This window comes from Odontesthes bonariensis, chromosome 21, assembly GCF_027942865.1.
Source record: "Odontesthes bonariensis isolate fOdoBon6 chromosome 21, fOdoBon6.hap1, whole genome shotgun sequence".
Taxonomy (NCBI): Eukaryota; Metazoa; Chordata; class Actinopteri; order Atheriniformes; family Atherinopsidae; genus Odontesthes; species Odontesthes bonariensis.
Window position 1 is genome coordinate 23,035,884 of NC_134526.1, and position 19,568 is coordinate 23,055,451.

General features: G+C 41.0%; 3 protein-coding genes and 1 non-coding gene across 5 annotated transcripts; 1 reads left to right on the forward strand and 3 right to left on the reverse strand.

The window, feature by feature from the left end:
• Nucleotides 1-2,635: 2,635 nt before the first annotated feature.
• plbd1a (phospholipase B domain containing 1a) lies at nucleotides 2,636-8,615 on the reverse strand. The gene is made up of 11 exons (XM_075453361.1): nucleotides 8,415-8,615; nucleotides 7,589-7,811; nucleotides 7,337-7,420; nucleotides 6,839-6,980; nucleotides 6,014-6,154; nucleotides 4,845-4,989; nucleotides 4,379-4,579; nucleotides 4,036-4,176; nucleotides 3,747-3,932; nucleotides 3,496-3,602; nucleotides 2,636-3,386 (listed from the first exon to the last, which is right to left on the reverse strand). The coding sequence occupies exons 1-11, from the start codon at nucleotides 8,470-8,472 to the stop codon at nucleotides 3,210-3,212; spliced, it is 1,605 nt and encodes a 534-aa protein (XP_075309476.1). The 5' UTR covers nucleotides 8,473-8,615; the 3' UTR covers nucleotides 2,636-3,209.
• Nucleotides 8,616-8,779: 164 nt separating this feature from the next.
• trnar-ccu (transfer RNA arginine (anticodon CCU)) lies at nucleotides 8,780-8,852 on the reverse strand. Its single transcript has one exon. It is a non-coding gene; the product is annotated as a tRNA-Arg (tRNA).
• A 117-nt stretch (nucleotides 8,853-8,969) lies between these two features.
• On the reverse strand, nucleotides 8,970-15,968 carry pick1 (protein interacting with prkca 1). Of its 2 annotated transcripts, none has more exons than XM_075454386.1 (13): nucleotides 15,811-15,968; nucleotides 15,285-15,347; nucleotides 14,930-15,041; nucleotides 14,604-14,732; nucleotides 13,222-13,288; nucleotides 13,008-13,097; nucleotides 12,853-12,906; nucleotides 12,348-12,410; nucleotides 12,011-12,144; nucleotides 11,829-11,921; nucleotides 11,656-11,706; nucleotides 10,938-11,082; nucleotides 8,970-10,643 (listed from the first exon to the last, which is right to left on the reverse strand). In XM_075454386.1, exons 2-13 carry the CDS (start codon nucleotides 15,323-15,325, stop codon nucleotides 10,378-10,380), a joined length of 1,245 nt encoding a protein of 414 aa, XP_075310501.1. In that variant the 5' UTR covers nucleotides 15,326-15,347; nucleotides 15,811-15,968; the 3' UTR covers nucleotides 8,970-10,377. The 2 variants fall into 2 exon arrangements, with proteins under 2 accessions (XP_075310501.1, XP_075310502.1); XM_075454387.1 differs by having other exon boundaries at nucleotides 15,285-15,378.
• Nucleotides 15,969-16,908: 940 nt separating this feature from the next.
• LOC142370706 (galectin-2-like) lies at nucleotides 16,909-18,295 on the forward strand. The gene is made up of 4 exons (XM_075453137.1): nucleotides 16,909-16,917; nucleotides 17,011-17,090; nucleotides 17,425-17,596; nucleotides 17,761-18,295. The coding sequence occupies exons 1-4, from the start codon at nucleotides 16,909-16,911 to the stop codon at nucleotides 17,905-17,907; spliced, it is 408 nt and encodes a 135-aa protein (XP_075309252.1). The 3' UTR covers nucleotides 17,908-18,295.
• The last annotated feature ends 1,273 nt before the right edge of the window (nucleotides 18,296-19,568 follow it).

Below are 19,568 nucleotides of genomic sequence, written 5' to 3' on the forward strand. Positions count from 1 at the left end.
GTCCCACGGGGCCAGAGGCAGAGAGAGACAGCAGGTTGCTGCTTTAAAAACAAAGAGTTCCTGGCTTTCAAGCCCCTTGATTTGAATTAAACAGATCCTTTTCATGATCTGCTACTACCATTTACCTTCAGAAGTCTCATGATTAGTCATTCAGTCCACCGCTAAGATAAGCGAATGCTTCCTATTATAATACATGGACAAAGAAATTACTCATGATATCGCAGCAGTTAAGAAATGAATGGGCAAACCAGGTGAGCACAGAATGTTCACATAATGTTAGCTTGTTGTTCTCCTAAGATTAGACTGACAGGAACCATCAACTAAAGTTTAGAGAACTTTTGCACAGGGTTTCACAGTGGTAGAACACTCTCTAAATGTTTTGGGGAACTAAAAACTCCAACATTCTCTTAGAGTTGCATTTAAATCTTTAAATAATGTTCCTAATTGGTTGTTTGTTGGTCTCTATGAATGCAACAATAAAAAAGCATTTCTAGAACTTTGCACAGTCAGGTTTAAGTGGTGAACAGACACAACCACATTTAAAACAGCTTCCTTATTCAGGACTGATGATGGAACTTGTAGTTTTTCAGATTTTACAGCCATTATGTATGTATGTATGTATGTATGTATGTATGTATGTATGTATGTATGTATGTATGTTCTTTCTTTCTTTCTTTCTTTCTTTCTTTCTTTCTTTCTTTCTTTCTTCCCCTTATTGTGATCAATTGTTGAGTTGTGATCAGAGAGATAAGAGGAGCGAGGATGCTCTCAGAGATTGGCAAAAAGAGAACCCAAATGCAGGACTATAGAAGAACGATGGCTTATAACTGAGGAAGGAACGAACTGAAGAAACCAACAGAGTTTCATTAATGAAATGGCGAGGAGTAAAGGAAAACCAGGAGGATGAAACAAGACATGACTAAAAAGAAAAAACAGATTTAAAAAAGAAATTATTAAAAAAGACAGAGCATGACAAAATTAGCTTAAAATACCCATTTAAATGACAGGCATAATGGGAATATTTTGATAAATCTCTGTGTTAATGAACACATCTTTCTGATGGCTTTAAATGACATTTGCAATGATTGCACTGAGAAAGAGAATCAATAAATGAATCAATTAGTCACTATCAGCCATTGTGTGAAATGACAAAGGTCAACACTGACGGATGTTACAAGTGCCAACACTCAGGACTACTAACAGGGGAAGATCCCTTTCAAATCGATACTAATATGTTCTGAAGGCCTTTTAACGATTAACTTTCACATTTAGTTTTTTGGACAGGAAAGAAAAAGGAGAGAGACGACAGAGAAGAGAGCAGAAAGAGGGAAGCATGACCTGCAGTTCAGTGCCACACAGTCGGGACTCAAACCTGGGCCGGCTGCAACGAAGACTTCAGCCCCTGTACAATATGAAACTTTTCTACTAAAATATTCAGTTGGATAGCAATATAGAATCATATCAGTTTAAGAGTCCATGTTACCGTCGTTTAATAGTTCTCTACACTAAAGGTTTTACTAAATGTGCTATACAAATATAAATAAATTTGACTTTAGAGAACTAAAGACTTTAGTAGAAAATATTTATACCTTTAGTCTAGAAAAAAATTAGCATTTTTCTTATATTGGAAGAAATCTTTGTAGTTTCACTACAGACAAGAATCCTTGCCTCAGATCTTTATTAAACATGCAGAAAAACTACTTAAAACCGGGAAGGGAGCCAGCTGATAAAACCTTCCACCCCCTCAGGACAGTTAATATTTCCGATAGTTATCACCACTACACTATATAAAACCCTATTAGGCCAACGGTGGAGACAATCTGCAGAGCAGGGCCTCCTGGCTTGATCCCTTCCCTGTTCCCCCTCTAATTGCACGCACCTGTCCATTATTAGTCTCTGCTGTGAAAGAATGGCCCGGATAAGTTCTGCCAAGTCCCATGACACCACTTCTTTTAATCTTCAGCTGTTTCTACACTGCTGTGACAGTTTCTGCATGGAGGACTGAGCTCGAGTTGATTGGGATCTACACAAAGAGGCATGCCAGTTGTGCTCAAGTCAGCTACTGTGGTCACAGCAAACTGCCAAGTATAGCCATAACGGCCCATAACCTGAATGCTCTCAGGCGGAGCCTACAGACATGTAACACTCTGCTCTGATTAGTCAGCTGATCAGGAAAATAAATGGAGCTGCTGGAAAACTGACCACTCAGCCGGCATTATGCAAACATGTTTCATAAGGATGTCAGTGAGTAAAGCCAGGATATTTTGTGGGGGAGAAAAACTCCCTTAATGTGGACTTTGTAACTTCAAGGACCTATTGCATGCACGAAATGCAACATAACACAATGGAAGTATGAGAAAAGCCCCAATGGAATAAGAATCCTCCTTTAATTAGTTTTACATATGCTAATAAAAAAAAAAAGCTTATTGTATAAAGTTGTGCAAGCTGGATTTTGTGCTTTTAACATGCTTTCAAGGTGATGTGCTGTAAAACGAAGACCTGAGACGATTTAGCAAAAAAAAAAAGATAAAAAAGGATTTTACCTCACGGTGGAATCATTTTTAACACAGGTGAGCACACAGTGAAGTCAATTTCTAAACCTCAGTGGGTGAAGGTCAAGACAGGACTGTACTGGTACAAATGTAAAACTTTAATAAACAGCAGAAACCTGAAATGACTGCATGATACACAGTATTCCAGAATTACACGCAGGCTTATTGAAAAATACAGACCTGAGATGAGAGGAAATAAAGGTGAGAAAAGGCAAAATAAATCAGAGAAATCAACACCTGAGGATGACATTGCACTCTTTCATCTATGATTGTAATGATAGTGTTTGCATGTATGGAGACATTCAAGCTTTGAAAAAAGAAAATAAAACGCGAGCTCCTAAAAGTATTTAAAATGATTTTGTGCATTGATTTGGCTTATTTATCAAATCATAAAGTTACTGTAAGTGGTTAAGGCACCAATGGCTACAAACTCCTTCTGTTGTTAAAATCATTCCCTACACCTGAGCGACATAGTTGTCCAAATACTGCTGTATAACAAGATTTGTTCTAATCATGTAACAGAGTACAGTCCTATGTAAAATGCACAGAAAATAAACAACAGATTGTACCCGTGAGCCTGGACATTCATCACTGTGGAAATCATCAGACAGGAAGCATCTTCCTCTGTCTGTCACACGCGTCAGCCACAGAAGCACCTCATGGTTCAAACAGGAGGGGCTGCATCTTGACAAAGGTGAAGTTGTAGTACTGTGGCAGGCCCTGGTGGGAGATGCTGCCGTATTTATCCCAGAGGAAGGGTGGGAGTCCATCCTGTGTCGTTGGCCCATTCACCGCCTCCGCCACAAAGTCCCCTGCCATGTGGAAGTCTGTCACCTGGACGAAGAACAACACGCAGGTGAGTGAGAGCGAGAGCAGGGCTAAAAAGCGCTTGATTCTACCAAATCTATGCTAACACGCGGTCGTCATGGTGATCGGGTACTACCTTAGTGTCATAGCAACCTCCCGGTGAAGGCCTCTCTGCTCTCAGGTCATTACGGCAACAGATGGTCTTGCAGGGGTCGCCCTTGGAGTATGGATCCTTCTTGTAGTCTGAAAGCAAGCAAACAAGAAATGTCGCGCGGCAGGAAAAATGACGCTGACAGACTTCTGGGCAAGTAACGGAATATTAACTGTTACTCGAGCGCAAAACGCGAAGCTAATCACGCAGCTGAGTGAGGATGTGGAGCAACCCACCATTCAATCTCATGATGTGCTTCAGGGAGTCCAGATCTTTGACATCAGACTGATCGCGGCGGAAGATCTTTGCTCTGGGACAGAGGTCGTAGGAGAAGTCTTCACCGTACTCGCTCCACATTTCTCCGTACCCACTGAGCATGTAGATTTTGGGGTGGAAGGGGATATTATAGGATGGCCAGTAACCTGTGTTAAAACAGAACCAGAGAGGAAAACAGATTGCAAGAAAAGAAAAGAAAAAATGCGACAGATATTGTCAAAAACAAAAGGACTAAAAAAGATCCATTACCTCTGCGCAGAGCCTGCGTCTGGTCAGAGTACTCCACCAAGCCGGGGATCTGCTCCACCACGGTCAGGGCGCCGTCACCAATGCTGTGGCCCAGCTTCACTTTGCTCCTGTCCAACACCATGTACTGGTTGTTGTATGTGCCTACATGAGTGAGTGGTGAACAAGCAAAAATGGTCTCAACATGGTGTGTGGAGTCGTCTTGCTTATTCTTTTAACTTAAAAGAATATTACTTTGGATTCTGGAATAAACTCTTCTTTTTTTAAAACAACTGAAAAACGCATACACCACATAAATGTGCACATTTGCTGCTTCTAAACTAAACGATGACTGTGCTCCACTGACCGGAGTTGTACATGGAGAAGGTTTTGGCCCACTCCTCTCCTGTATGTGCCAAGCTGTGAGCCAGTCTGACCCTCTGCCACGCAAACAGGCTGTTTGGGGTAATTGCGTCAAACAGCGAGGAGTTGAAGACATTGTTGGTAGTCTGTGTCATCATCAGACCACTGCCCAAGAGGTAAAAGTCATCCAGAGACACCAGGAAACCTGGAGACACAATCCAGGTTCCAGACATGGGATTCATTGATGAAAACAGATTGATGAAGGGGAGGCAGGAGATTAGGAGAGATAAGCAGAGATTCTTTAGCCAAAGCAATGGAAAGACATGTGATAAGTGGCGTAAAACAGCCGACCTGTGCTGACTTTCTGGACATTATTGACTCCCGACTGTGGTAACTTTTTGTTTGTGCGGACAAGCTGCAGACGCACATCTCTACAATATCCCTACTGCCGTTTTTTTACCAGAACATACCAGGATAGCTGCTGAAGGACAGCCTCCCAGTGGCTGTGTGGGGCTCAGCGATGTGAAAATCCCAGTGTTTGTAGATACGCATCGTGGCAGCGTACGTGTACCAGCTGGAGTGAGCAAACAGGAGGTTTTCATAACCTGGCAGCATCTGACGAGGGCAGAAAACAGTGAACTGGACTTAAGGTTCAGGATTCCAAAAAGACATTTCGGTTTGAATAAGAATGAAAAAACCTCAGGAGAAGACTTGCAGTTGAAAGTTTTTTTTTCATCCACACAGTATATGCATAATATTTCCTGGAAATGTGTGCTTGAAACGTCCGTGGTCAATGTTTTGTGACGCATAAATGCAGAAATTCAGAAGGAGAACGTTGACATTTTGTGGAGTGCTGCTTTACAATGCTTTCTTATTCGGGTAGTGCATCATATTACAACTCATCTCTGCTTATGGGGTCTGCACAGTGGTAGGTGGTGGTGGGTTAGTCAGTTGTATTTAGTAAAATAATTGTTCCTGAGAGTTTATCTTTAATTTCTCTCCTGATGCAAGCCCCCTGTCTCACACCAACGTCTGGAGTTTCACCAAACTGTACCGCGATCTTACAACTGAGCTGTGTTTAAGGAGCACAAAACTCTAATAACTATAACGGCTCTAGATCTAAATACAGTAGCACTGTAGTGTGTATTTTGACATGACTGAATTTCCTCACTCTTTAAGTCATTGAGTTTGCTAACCTGCAAGGGGGAGGGGCTTATTGAAGGCTTGCAAAGACACACAAATCACAAAGGTAGTGATAAACAAATAAAATTATACAAAAGCTCTAAAAGATCATTTAATAGAAATTTTGGATTTAAATGCTAAGTGCCATCTTACTTATTTAACATTTCTGGACTACTGACTTCAAGTGGTCCAGAAATCTGTATCTCAGTTCAACTACAAAGTCATTTAAAACTCAGCTAATTTCAACGAGTGCTGCAAAAAAATATATATTATTAATCTAGTTAATCTTATAACTAATAATTAATGACCCTGCTCAGCTCAGATTTACAATGTATTGGCATCCTTTTCACATAGAAATCCTTTCATTTCACTAATGCAGCAACACATTAGATTATACAGGAAATTGCCTGCTCCCTCGCTCACTTTGCAAAGTATGAAAATCATCTGATCATCTGACCTTGATGAGTGCAGAGCAGTGGCCCATCCCTGGAAGTTTGAAGTCTCTGAGCGGATGGTTGGAGTCTGGGACCAAGGCTGGGATCAGGTCCAACAGGTCTCCCACTGCGTTCAGGAACTGGATGGTAAACAGCGACAGCGGCTGTGGGAAGGACAGCAGTTAAACAGCTGGTTGGCAAACCAAATTTGTTTTTATATTAAAGTGCTATTTTTCTGTAGAGACACAACCACACAACGAATAAACTATAAGCTGAGAAAGTCAAATATCTTCCTTCTTTTGCAAGCTGAACTCAAATTATATTAAAGCAGAGCATAAAACTGTAAACCTATCTTCAAAGGGTCAGCCTAATAAGATTAGGAACTTATGGTAATTTACTAAATATCTATTACATAGTTATATAATCATATCGGCCCTTTAAAGTTGTTGTTTTCCAGAGTGAATCTTAAACTAACGTGTGGAAAATACACTGCGTCTCAGTTCTGCAAATACATACAATTTAATGTCCCTTTAAATTTCAGAGTGACACATTTGTTTGGTACTGAATCTTCCTCATTTTAAAAAATAACTTGTTAAAATGCTTTATAAATAGATCGGACCAGTCAGATGAAGTGTGCATCATAAAGGTTGTTACGAATGTTTTATTTTTTTTTGCACTGAGGTTGGTTCTCGTCTCTTTCTTGGAATTTCCCCTCGGGGATTAATAAAGTATAATTGATTGATTGATTGATTGATTTTCAAATTTTTATTCAGTCATTGTTCTTGTGGTAAACATTCTGTGTACGCTTGTTTCTGTTGGATAAAAGCGCTAAGCGATGGGTATCTTACCTTCTTCCCTTGTTTCTTGGCCCACTCGGCCACTCCTGCTTGCAGCCCGTCCATCTGGGCCACGATGAAGCCTGCGTGTTTCCACAGAGGATCAGAGCTCTTGTTCAGTTTCACCTGCTCTCTGACCCATGAGTCTTGCTTCCTGTAAGTGCAAAAGTGGCAGTTCCTGTTTACTCATTATTCATTGTTACTCTTTCATATAAACCTCAAACAAAATGAAATAAATACAATCCTCTTGGACTGACAATCAGTGTCATGAATCAGCTTTATTCAGCGGTGTTGTGTTTGATCAGCAGCTGAATGCCAGTGCAGAGAGCTTAAATGTTTGGTCACAATGCGCACAGGGTTGGGAGTACCATCAACTGAACTTTTTCTGAGAAGAGGATATGAAAGACGAAGACGGCGATGCACACCTCAGACTATGAGCTGTCTGTGGTTGCAGGGCTGCTGCTGCTGCTGAGGTTTTGATTTTTTAAAGGGAATAGAGAACAGACTCACTCCATGAAAGTCTTAACTGGGCTGAGGATCTTCGGGTCGTGGACCAGCTGCGGATACATGTTGGTGTAGTGGTCCATCATCTGCCTCAGGAAGAAGAGCAAGCACAACTCGAAATTAATATTCAGAAACATGATAATACAGGATTTAAAGTTCGGGAGTTCATTTTGAGTACAGTATGTTTCAGAGGCAATGCAGGCCTCCTTTTAAAATTGAGAAAAGCATGCAGTAAGGATTGCGATTGCTGACACTTACTGGGCTGTGAGGAAACCTTCGAGGAACCCGGCCAAAAAGAAAGTGACCTCGTCAGTTTCGGGGGTCTTTCCGTATCCCGCGCGGATCTCTAGGACACTCCAGCCTGTACTGAGCAGGGTGTCATTCAGGTACCCGTAGGCATCCCCCTCTGTCTCAAGCACTCCCTCCTTTAGCTGAACAATCTTGTGCTGAGGGTCCCAGTACACAGTGGCTGCTGTCATCTCTGGGTAGAAAAATGTATGATGGAGACAAATACTCAATTTGAAGTTCTGTAAAACATTCCCTTCGAAGGATTGCTGTAAAAGTTATTGAAGTTGGCATGAAATAAGATCAAATGTAATAACTGTTGCTGATGTTACTTTTTTTTTTAAGTGACACTAATCTTACACTAATGTAAGATGAAATGATGATCTTATAAATCATTTAAGTGTAGATAACATGATTAAGTTCATCCTTAGTGCTTAAGAAGTTCTAGTACATTCACATTACATTTCTTACATCCAATCCTTTTAGATCTGCATTTCTTTAGTTTATAAACCTACGAGTTTCGGTAATACCACGAGTTCACATATATGTGAATGATACGAAAATGAAAGTTTAAAGAAACATTTAATTACTTTGGGGGATTTCCCTCCATAAAATATATTCAGCTCTTGCATTGTAATGCCATTGTAAGGACACCATAAATCACAGCTGGATCTGAGTAACACGCATTCATAAACTTCCTCCTGCACGCTTTAAACCAGCTACTCCTGGCCGACTCCTCTAAAAACAAAGCAATCTTTATACAACCAGCCCACAATATTCACACGCTCGTCCTACTTACTGTTAGCAGAGGCGAAGGTCGCAACCACATGGAGTAAAAGAAATACATACAGACTCATTATTGAAAGCGTGTGTACGTGAATGCAGTGAAACGCTGAGACTGGTGTAGCATAAAGACACGAATCAACGAAAAGAAGTGGAAGCGAGAAGGAAATCAAATGTTATGTGACAGAGGGAAAGACTGTGTCATCCGAGAGTCACGGGAGCGGAGCGTTTCCTGATTGGCTGCGGGAATAAGGAAACAGTACTCTGTGACTGAACAGACATCTGCATTAAAAATATTTAATTAAACTAAAATTATTCATACTACCATCAAATATTTTACTTTGTCATACTATTAGACATAAACGAAAGCAAAACATAGACCACCCCAGATGGGACTCGAACCCACAATCCCTGGCTTAGGAGGCCAGTGCCTTATCCATTAGGCCACTGGGGCTCCTTGTCTGAACAAGGCATTTAAATTCAAACTTATAGGCGATGTACCGATAGAACCTGGTGTTGTAGTTACATTTTTTTATATATATACATTTACAATTAAGCATTTCACTACACATGATATATATAGTTACTTTATTTGATATTTCGTAGTCACAAACACTGCAGCGCAATCGAGAGAGACAAAAGTGACAATAGAAAAAGATTAGCTATCCTTCTGATAAAGGGCCAAACACTGAGCTCTAAGTGTTACTCTTTGCGTTTATGTATGCTACACCCCTACCGTCACCATAAACGATTACGATGATCACATCATCAGGTCAGTTCCAAATAAATCTACCTAAAAGCGGCCAATATACTGTAAATATTGAAGAAAAAGCCGATGTACAATAAAACATATATTAGGTCCCTTTTGTAGCACAGTTCTTTAACAAATAAAATAGAGCACTATTTTTAGTGCTGATAAATAAACAACACAACATGTTTTAATCCAACACAAAGCCGTAGGCGCACTCGTTCCTGCAGTGTAGTTGAATCGGGAGCAATGCTGCCCCCCAGTGGTCACACAGAGAAAACACTTAATACAGTTTTTTTTCCCTTTCTTTGTTTTTTTTTTTGGTATAAATTCTCCTCTTTAAAATGTTCAAATATAATTAAAAACGAAATAAATATAGTGGAAATGGCGAGAAATATCACACGGCAAAAGTTTGTCCACCCTTTCTCCCGCAGTATACACTTCTATACACATATCCACAGCATGGGAAAGCGCTGTGAGGTTTGTGTGTACCTATAAGATCTTACAGGCTAAACCTTAATCCCATTATTTCCGGGAATGTAAAAGCATAGTGTTATCCATTTTAACAAAGTTATTGTGTCAAAGCTTTTTCGGATGGACACTTGCAAATGTACAGTGCCACCTGAAAAAAACAACTTACAGTATGCTAAGAAGAAAACTCAGATGTGTTACACCTAACAAACACACCAGCGTGTCCCCAACGAGACTGATACAATGGAAAATCAGTGAGTTGATTGCTGAACAGTTTCTGAGCAAAAATATGCAGCAGAAAGAAACTAAAATCAAATATTCAAAATAAATATAAAGCTACAAGATTCAATCTTTTGCAAACCGACACATAACTCAGACAAATTAAACTTCATTCTAGACGGAGCAAAGAAAGGCACAGCTCATACGCTTAAAGATCCCACCCTCCAACTTACATCACTCACATTGAAACGAATTTCACTCACGTGAAATCGTGTCTCAGGAAAATGCGAGAAGTTGCTCTTTAAAGAGAAATCTGAATCACAATTTGGAAAAGGGAAAACAACACAGTAAAAACAATCAGAAAGCTGTTGGTATGAGAGAATCCAACGTGCTGTGTTAGAGCAGCAGCTATATGTGGTATTCACCCGTGTGACGACAGTATGAACAGTTTCAGCTGCAATATTCTGTGAGTGAAACGGTGTTAAATACAAGTGATGTAAAAAAAAAAAAAAAAACTAACACGCACACAAAAAACACATTCTCATTCGTCATCAATCAATTTCTCGGAGCCGTTCTCTGCTTGACTGCTACCCCCCTCCTCCTCCTCCTCTTCCTCCTCTCCGCCTCCTCCGTCCTCGTCATCCTCGTCTGTGTACGCCAGCGACTGGCTGCTGTAGTTGATCATGGTGCGGGAGAGGTCCACTTCAATGGGGAACACGTCCGCCTCCTTCAGAACGGCGTAGCACTCATCGTAGTAATGTGACATGCCTGAGACGAAGCGCTGCAGCTGGAACACAATGTCCTGAACTGCAGATGGTGAGGAGGCAGAGGAGGAACCGTCAATGAGCGGCAACAAAATGTCTCAGCTGCTAAAGGCCGGGATTATATGACGCTTCCCTCATTTAACCTGAACCGGCTGCTATGCTTCTTTGTATCCAGCCTGACGCTTTCATTTAAATACCACATGGAAATGTTGTTTAAAGGTCGGATGGTGGACTGAGTGAAAGGCATAACTCCGATAGTGGAGGGAATCTGTGAAGTGTATATCAGTGAAGTGATGCAGTGAGTGACAGGAGAAAATAACAGCAAACCAAAACAAACCATGTTTCTGATCCAGCAGCTCTATCTTCTCCAAGACGTCCTTCCTCATTTTAGCGAAGCGGGCACGAGCCTCCTGCCGACAGCGCAGCACCAGGCGGTACTCGTAGTTACCGGTGCTGACGCGATACATGGGTTCTCCCATGGCCTGTGGGAGAAGCCCATTGTTCACAGGTTTATATAAAGTGACACGTTGAAGGGAAAAAAGACGAAGGACACAGGCAGATCCACTAAATTCATCAAGGCTACGAATGGTGGCTGTCAGTAAGCACCGTGTGGTTTGAGTCTGAACATGACCGAGAACAACCTTGTTTCAATAAAAGACGCGATGGTTAGTAACATTTAAATTCTACATTAGGTTTTAAACACCACACGTTTCAACACAATTCTTTTTAAAACATATGCTCAGTTTGAACTTGATTGGTTTAGTTTTTAATTTCACTTTAGTTTGATAAGAACACCTCACTACAAGGTCCTAGTTTAAACAAGTATACTGGGAATATCAGTAAGTAGACGGAGCCCTTGGTTACAAGCACGATGCCGGTAGGTCCTCTAACAGCCAGGATTTCAAATGTTTGCCTTTGTGTCCGTGCATTAGAAAGACAGAAGGAGAAAACACAGAACGTGATGGACAAGAATGTGTAGAGGAAAAAAAAAAAAGGACATCTTTTTAGACAAGACACCTGAAATAGTCACTGATATTTTACGGATGACTACTCACAATACTGCTGTATTCTTCATCGTCCATTTCCTTCACCTTCAGGCAGTATGACTGAAAGAAACAAAGTAGTTTATCCTGTTATTCACCGTGCTGGCTCACAGAAAACCTACCGAGCAGAGGCGAGAGCGACATTCTGCATTAGAAAGCAGACCAACACAAAGCTGTGGCCCTACCAGGTATTCAAACTTCACATCCAGGTACTTGCGGATGGTGAGCTTGGTGTCCGGTATGGCCTTGTGAAGGTAGGTGTTCAAGTCATGGAGCATCTGCACATCAAGATGTGACATCTCAACGACATCTCATTGAGATGGATGACGAGCAATACGTTCAAAGAAAGAATGCATCCTTCACTCACGGGCTTGATGGTCTTCAGCAGCTGTATACCGTATTTCTCAATGTTGCGATGAGCATCGGCAAACTTCACAAACGCCTCGCTGGCTGCAGCCTGGGGCTCTCGGACGCCAATGACAGAAAAAACGTCTCCGAACGCTGAAAAAGCACATGATCGAATGCCTATGAGATACAGACGTGTGGAGAAAAACTGCCAACGTCGGAGTAAACATGTACAGGTGTGAAATATGAGTTATTATTATTCTAACATTACTAGAAAAAGAGGGAGTGGGGGGGGAGTGCAATTTGGTAATGTTATGATCCAGTTTAATCATTTCTGATTTTTCAACACATCAACTGACCTCTGTGAGTTTGAGAAAGCTCAAAGAAAGCTCTGAGCAGCTTCTTTGTGTGCTCCATGAGACCTGCAAGGAGACAAGGAGAGAGATGAGACGCAGCAGCGTACCTCTTCAAAGCTTCAAAGTGTCAGCTTCAGTGCTCTGGGAGCTACAAAATATTCAGAACCAGTCACTACCACTACAACACAAAGGGATATGGGGTATTACACTTCATCCTGGATTAGAGCTTCTGATAAGCACGACTCTCTGAAGCAATAAGGAAGCTTTTATTTTGTGTTTTTATCTTTGACTTGTCCACGGTGGTCAGACCCATAAACTCCATCAATCTCAAATCTTTTTGTCTGCAAACTGCTGCCGTTGGAGTTTCAGTCGGTAAACGTGTGTCTGCAAAGTAAAAGGGAGGTGTCCTCACCCTTGTAGCACCCTCTGTTAAACATTAATGCGTGTACCTGGGTGTCCGTGTCCCCAATCAAACAAATTAGAGCTATGGCACACATCAATTCGTCACCTTTGTAGAGCTCTGCTGTTTTCTCCAACTCTTCCAGTCTTTTGACCAGGCCATCTGCGAAGAAAGGAATATCTTTAAACTATTTCCAACCTTAAACCGACAGTATTCATACTAAAAAAAAAAAAAAAAAAAAAAGCTATCAATTGTAATTTCACCGTTGCATAGAATAGCTCTACTAAGTCCGAGAGCATCCGCTGTGCCGGAGCTCATATTCTCCACGAGGCGATGTTTGACTTTTTTCAGCACTGAAACACGAAAAAATTTGCGTTTAATGCACAATCGTGTAAAAACGCAGAGCACCGTGACACGATACACAGAGAATTATACAAACAATAGTTTAAGACAACTAGTGTGACTAGTGGGAGATACCTATATCCAGAGACTTCCCCTGCTTTGGGTCAGCCTGCAGTTTGTTGTAGTGGATTACTGCCTCTGCCTGTGAACACATGACCAAGAGATAAGCGGATAGAAAAACAACCTAAATATGTTGAATATGTGTTAAAAATAAAAAAGGCCACTTCATTCACCTATTTAATTTGACAATAACATAAAACTGAGAACACACTGGCCATTTTTTCGGGGGTAAAATGAATGTGAAAACTTTCGTGGTGCCAAAGGTGACATTCACACAAAGTATCTGCCATCGAAAGGGTAACGCCAACACGATCTAATCCTTTAATTCCCTCACTGAAAACTGTCTTTATCCCTCCATGCGGGAAGTCATGGAATTTTTCTGGGTCTGAACAAAGGATGTCAGAAACAACACGTCCACTCTGCATTGGTGACGTGATGCTACGGGCTATTGTTCCGACCCCTTTAGCCCAAGCCGGCAGGGCAGTAAACCCCCTTTTCCCCTCGGTCTGATGCTGGGATCACAACCATCAGTCAACTGTTGGACTGTTCACGGGTGAAGACGAGTCGCAGCAGGATATCAAACAAAAAGTGAGTGATCGTCTCCTCCTGTGTCGTTTTGTTTGCATCCCTGTGTGTTGCAGATTTCAAAGGCTACACCATATTTAAAAGATTAGGAAGATGATGCCTAGGGTAGGGTTAATACTCAGGGTTGGTGTAAACATCGTAAAAAAACAAATGATGACATAGTGAAAAGTCTTTACAGAACTGGTTGTTTAGATCAGGGATGTCCAAAGTCAGTCCATGAGGGCTGCTGTCCTGCAGGTTTTAGATGTTGCCCTGCTTCAACACACCTGATTCAGATCAAGACATTGTTAACAGGCTTGGGCAGAACTTAAAAATCTGTTGAAGTGATCCATTTAATCTGAATCAGGTGTGTTGAAGTAGGGCAACATCTAAAAACTGCAGGACAGCGGCCCTCAAGGACCGACTTTGGACATCCCTGGTTTAGATCATGCGTTTCTTCTGTTCGCAGAAAAATTAAACCAACAATGGCTCTGAAACAAGTATACATAAAGTAACACTACCCTTTTCAATTCGATTAAAAAGAAAATTTAAAAAAATCTAATCCTAACAGCTCTTAAAACAAGTCAAATTCAACGTAGGACGAACAAAAGCACATGACTGATGACATTGTGTCATTATTTATTCATTCAAAAATTAAGAAAAAATGCCAAAGTAGAGTGTGAAAAATGAAGGAAGTAAGCAGGGAAGCAAAAGCCAGGTGCTACTAATCAAATGTGCTTGATTAGTCGACTGGTATAAGTCAATAAAATGCTCTTTCTGTTCAGAGCTTTCAATAACTAAGAACTGCAGGTTCTTTCCCATTGGCTCAATACCTGGACAGCTTGAATCATCTTGGCCACCTCCACTTTTGTTTTTCCCTTCACCGTCTTCCCGTTCACACCCGTGATCTCATCACCGGCCGCCAACGTCCCATCAAGAGCTGCCGGGGTGTTATCAAACACCTGTGAGACAAGAACAACCACACTGAAAAGGTAACAAGGAGGTGGTGGTTTTTCATAAAAAAAAAAATCATAAAACTGATTTTTACTGCTTCCATTTCACTCTTGAACTATCGCATACAGTATGTGCTACAATAGTAATCGGATATGATGGAAACATGTGGTCATTGATCTGTTGGGTTTCCTTTTTTTGTACCAACCTGGACAATATAGAGACAAGGACAGTACTGTGCCCCACCACCAATGCTGATGCCGATAAGGTTATTAGCATCTTTCTTCAGTGTCACTGAGCCAGGCACTGTTGGAATCCCGCTGTTGATGAAAAGCATGCAGCATTTGGTTGACCCTTTTCTGGGACATTCGTGAAAAAATTGTTTATATGGGGACATGGATCTACATTACTTCCTACAGTTTTAAGAGCATAGTCATGCACTGACACTCTTCTCTTGGTCACCGTGTGTTCCGAGGTGTCACAATAAGATTGGAGAAAGCAAATGATACCAAATGCACCACAGTGCAGGACTGAATGGCCAAGATTACAATATATAGACTTACAGTTTGTCTTCCTCCAGTTCATAGTCCATATCTGTGAACATTGCAGGACTGTCACTCCTGTCCCTGTGAAAGTGATAACATCTGTCAAATGTACCTGAGAAATTAGAGGAACAGAAAAATATCAAAATAGAGGTGGCAGCTGAATAGTTTTGGTGGTGGTGGGAGTAAATTAAAAACAAACAAAAAAAGACTAGTTGTAGGTTTATATCAACACCACCATCACTGACAGCCTTCCAGCTCCTGGTGTCACTGATGCTGTCGGAGGAGAGAAGCTAGCTCGGCAGTGGAAACAGCTGTTAACGTGCAGTGCATGTAACCAAGGTGGCGAGTAAAATACATTTCAAGTTAACCACCCAAGAAATATAATATCGAAATATATAATGCAAATGAAATGGCAGAATAAAGCTATATTGAAATGACGGAAGTAAAATACAATTGCCTGCTAAAGCTTGTTTTAGCTATTAGCTTCTGTAGCCCACTGGCAGGTGCAACGAAAATGTCGCTCGTTCATATCGTAAGCATTTACCTTTTATTACTTGCAGCACAGCTTCGTCATAAAAATATCACCCAATAAGCGTAACATCCAAGAGACTTTCGGAATCGCTCTCTTTTTATTAAAAGAAAAAGGAATTAGCTTAACATCATAATATGTGGACAGGTCCTGTTTACTTTATTTTGTCACTTCCGCCTATTTTGGCGGAAGTTGGAAATGAGAAGCACTTGTTTCAATATAGTATGTGTTAAAATCCCTAATTCAACCTTCCTAATTGAGAGTATCACAGGCATTAAATTTACATGAACTTTGTCACCCGGCATAAATCCAAGTCAATGTACTCGTTTCCTTTTCTTTCTTAATACATGCATACTGTAGAACTTTTAATGATGCGTTTGATTTTACTGCCCTCTAGTGGACACACTGCCGAACTGTCCCCGGGGCACAGACCATGGATGGTTGGTATTGAGCAAATGTGCTGTTTATATCACAGAAATAGAAAACCAAATGAGATAAAACATGTAAAATGATCACAGAGGCAAAATAGTAACAAACGTATGCTTAATGATTAAATGTGACACAAAACACCTGCAAAAAAAATCAAAAACCACCCTAACTGTGTGCAAAATGACCACAAACGTCCATAGAATAGCTTGGAACGGATGGAAAATATCCAAATTGATATAATAAGAGACAAAACAAAGCTGCAAAACACTACAAAGAATTATGTGGCACAAACATTCATGAGCGGATGCAAAATGACCACAAAGAGACAAAGAACAGAACTTTGCTTCAGAGTAAGCTGGAATGTCTTGAAGAGCTTTTGCTTGTACAAAAGTCTAACAGTCTAAAAACAATTAAACAGCTTTTGGCTGCTTTGCAGTGGCAGTAGCTGTTACCCACAGGTTGTTTAGGGATCAAGTGGGCAGCAATGATCACACAGAGCAGTGTTCTCATGTGCATAAGTCTTGTGGTTGTCATGGTGTTGATCTGAGACTGCCATGTAATACATCGGCTCAATTTCTATTCTTTATTATTACGTGGACCTTTTATTCACACGACTCGCCTCTCTTCTCCAGCAAGAGTGATCGTGCCTGTATCAACTTCCAGCACTGTTCAGCAGAACCCAGTATGACCATGGTAAGCTTGTTCCTGTCACATACTGTGATTGTAGATTGGCATCTTTGACTAACAGCATTTTAATCAAATGGTTTTAAACCTCAAACATCACAGGAACTTGAACTGAAGAACGTTGGTCTGAAAGTTGGAGATAGGCTGAAAATTAAGGGAGAAATTCTGTATGATGCTGAGAGGTATGTCAACTAAAGACATTACATTACAGTCATTTAGAAATTGTTTTGACATTGTAAACACTTGACATTTAGGCCCAATCACGATTTCTCCCCGTGGTTCCATCCTTCCATTTTGCAGAGGCAAGCTTCCCCTTTCCTTTGAAGTATTGAAGATTGTGGTTAATTGGTCATTTAACCAGTGATTTGGGGGCATTGGATGGTTAGATGACCACTACTCCTTGATTTCCCCCTTGAAGGAAATGGTACTTTACCCCAGCAAAATGGGGGAGGGGTAGGACCGAGTGGAGAATTGGGACTGGGCCCTAAACTGCGTCTAAATCTTTGGTCCCCTCAGGTTCCAGATTGACCTCGGTTGTGACTCAGACGACCTTGCACTGCACTTCAACCCACGTTTCCACGATGACGCTGATGGAGCTGTCCTCGTGTGCAACTCAAAGACTGCTGGTTGCTGGGGCGACGAGAAACGGGAAATACACAACCCCCTACAGAGGGGCACTGACGTAAAGGTGAGGGAATCTGTCTCAAAGATGTGCGTATTTAAACTTTTTTTTTAGGTGTTGGATGCAGACGATCATTTTTGAAGTTGACATTTAGCCTTGTAGGCAGTTTTAGTTTTGTGTTTTTGTTTTTTTTCCTCTTGTTAAACTTAAGGGCATGTTTTGTAATTTAGATTGTTTTGAAGCTGTCTGAAGACATGTTTGAAGTGGAACTTCCTGATGGAGAGGAAGTCCAGTTTCCTAACCGCGCTGGTATGGACGTCATCAGCTACATCAAAGTGGCAGGAGACTTCAAACTGACAAGCTTCAAGATCTGCTAACAGACATCTCCTGTGAAATATGCGCGCTATGTTTAAAGCTTGGTTTATGATCAACTCTGACATGTGGCTTGTTATTATAGGAAATATCAGTCATTAAGAGCTGCAGCTGCCTGTATTATGTGGGAAAAGTATCTTTAATTGAAATGTCCTGTAATAATACAAAAGTACTAAGATTGTCTTGTTTTGCTTTAACACTGAAAAGTTGCAACCTAATCCTGGCTTTGAAAGAGATTTCCCTGACAAACAGTAACACTAACTTTCTATACGGTGGACGCCACTTACAGTTACATACGTACCGTTATATCCGAATGTAAGTGACACCTAAAATGCATGTCTATGATGTTTTGGGAAGAATTTTAAACTACACACAACTTTTTGATGAGTTTGTTAGCAGGAATACAAGAGAACTTACAGCTTTGCATGAACATTTTACCAGAGGCACAGCCAAGAATAAAAATATCTGTCCAGATTAAGGATTCTTTTTTTAATTTTAATTTGGCCCAGATGAAGGTTTGCAGTCTCATACTGCTCTTTTTTGATATGGGATGGCTTCTTGAACTTTTTATTTAATTAAATTTTTTTTGCATTAAAGTATCCATCCCTTTAATCCAATTCAGGGTCACAGGGCGGCTGCAGCCTATCCCAGCTACCACTGGGCGAGAGGCGGGGTACACCTGGACAGGTCGGCAGTCCCTCTCAGGGCCACACAGAGACGAACAACCATCCACACTCACATTCACTCCGAAGGTCAATTTAGAGGCTTCATGCATTAATGTAAAGAAGAAAATCTTATGACAACCAATGGCACTTTAAAATTAAAAGCTCAAATGTATAAAACAAATTTTGCCATGGTGTGTTTCATCATTAGAAGTTTTCATAATTTCAAAGTCAAGATTAAATGTTTAAATTTTGAATATTCAGTGGGAATATTTAAATGCTTCTCAAACTGTTGCTGATGTTAAAAGCCGTCAACATCCTCACATCCAATGGGCAAATGGCAATTTAACCATTTTCTTTTACAGGAGATCATGTTTGTGAACAATAACCTGTTCCTCAACTTACAACCAGGCCCGCCGATAGGGGGGGACAAACGGATATTTTGTCCCGGGCCCAGGAATGGGGGGGCAAAAAAAAAAGTAAAAAAAAAAAAGAGCATTATTCCGCAAATATGTCCAAATGTTTCAGGGACGCACGCCAATCAGGCTGAATTGATTTGAGAATCATCCCCGGTCAGCTGAATGACAGCCAGTGTAATGTGGCTCTGGTTTAACCTTATTTTGTTTAAAATAAGCCAGTATAGACATGGCAACCTGTGAAATTGAAATTTAGATAGAGTTGAATGTAACGAATGGGTTATAAACGTGACGTTTTGGGGTAGCCTGTAACTTTCGTTACGGGGGGGGGCCCATTCAGAGAATTTTGTCCCGGGCCCAGCCAAACCTGTCAGCAGCCCTGCTTACAACTGCACATTTTTGGGAAGCATTAATTCTATGAAACTTTACCAATAACAGTGTACAGCGTGTAATCTATGGTGAAGCCATCAGCTGCAGCTGAAAACAGCTGCATATGCCTTAAGCACACAGCACAACATACTGAGACATAAGACAGAGCCTTTCTCTGTGCACCAACATATTTAACAGCTTTCATTTAAAAACAGGTTG

Excerpts from the sequence above, each read along its gene's own strand:
- LOC142370706 (XM_075453137.1), top strand. Across the intron at positions 17,091-17,424 it reads ATTCTGTATGATGCTGAGAG|GTTCCAGATTGACCTCGGTT; the intron begins GTATGTCAACTA and ends TGGTCCCCTCAG. Across the intron at positions 17,597-17,760 it reads AGAGGGGCACTGACGTAAAG|ATTGTTTTGAAGCTGTCTGA; the intron begins GTGAGGGAATCT and ends TTTGTAATTTAG.
- plbd1a (XM_075453361.1), bottom strand. The coding sequence starts at position 8,472 with ATGAGTCTGTATGTATTTCTTTTACTCCATGTGGTTGCGACCTTCGCC. Across the intron at positions 4,990-6,013 it reads ACTGCTCTGCACTCATCAAG|ATGCTGCCAGGTTATGAAAA; the intron begins GTCAGATGATCA and ends TGCCCTCGTCAG. Across the intron at positions 4,177-4,378 it reads CTTCTCCATGTACAACTCCG|GCACATACAACAACCAGTAC; the intron begins GTCAGTGGAGCA and ends TCACTCATGTAG.
- pick1 (XM_075454386.1), bottom strand. The coding sequence starts at position 15,325 with ATGTTCACAGATATGGACTATGAACTGGAGGAAGACAAACT. Across the intron at positions 13,098-13,221 it reads GGGGAAGTCTCTGGATATAG|TGCTGAAAAAAGTCAAACAT; the intron begins GTATCTCCCACT and ends TTCGTGTTTCAG. Across the intron at positions 12,411-12,852 it reads AACAGCAGAGCTCTACAAAG|GTCTCATGGAGCACACAAAG; the intron begins GTGACGAATTGA and ends GTCTCCTTGCAG.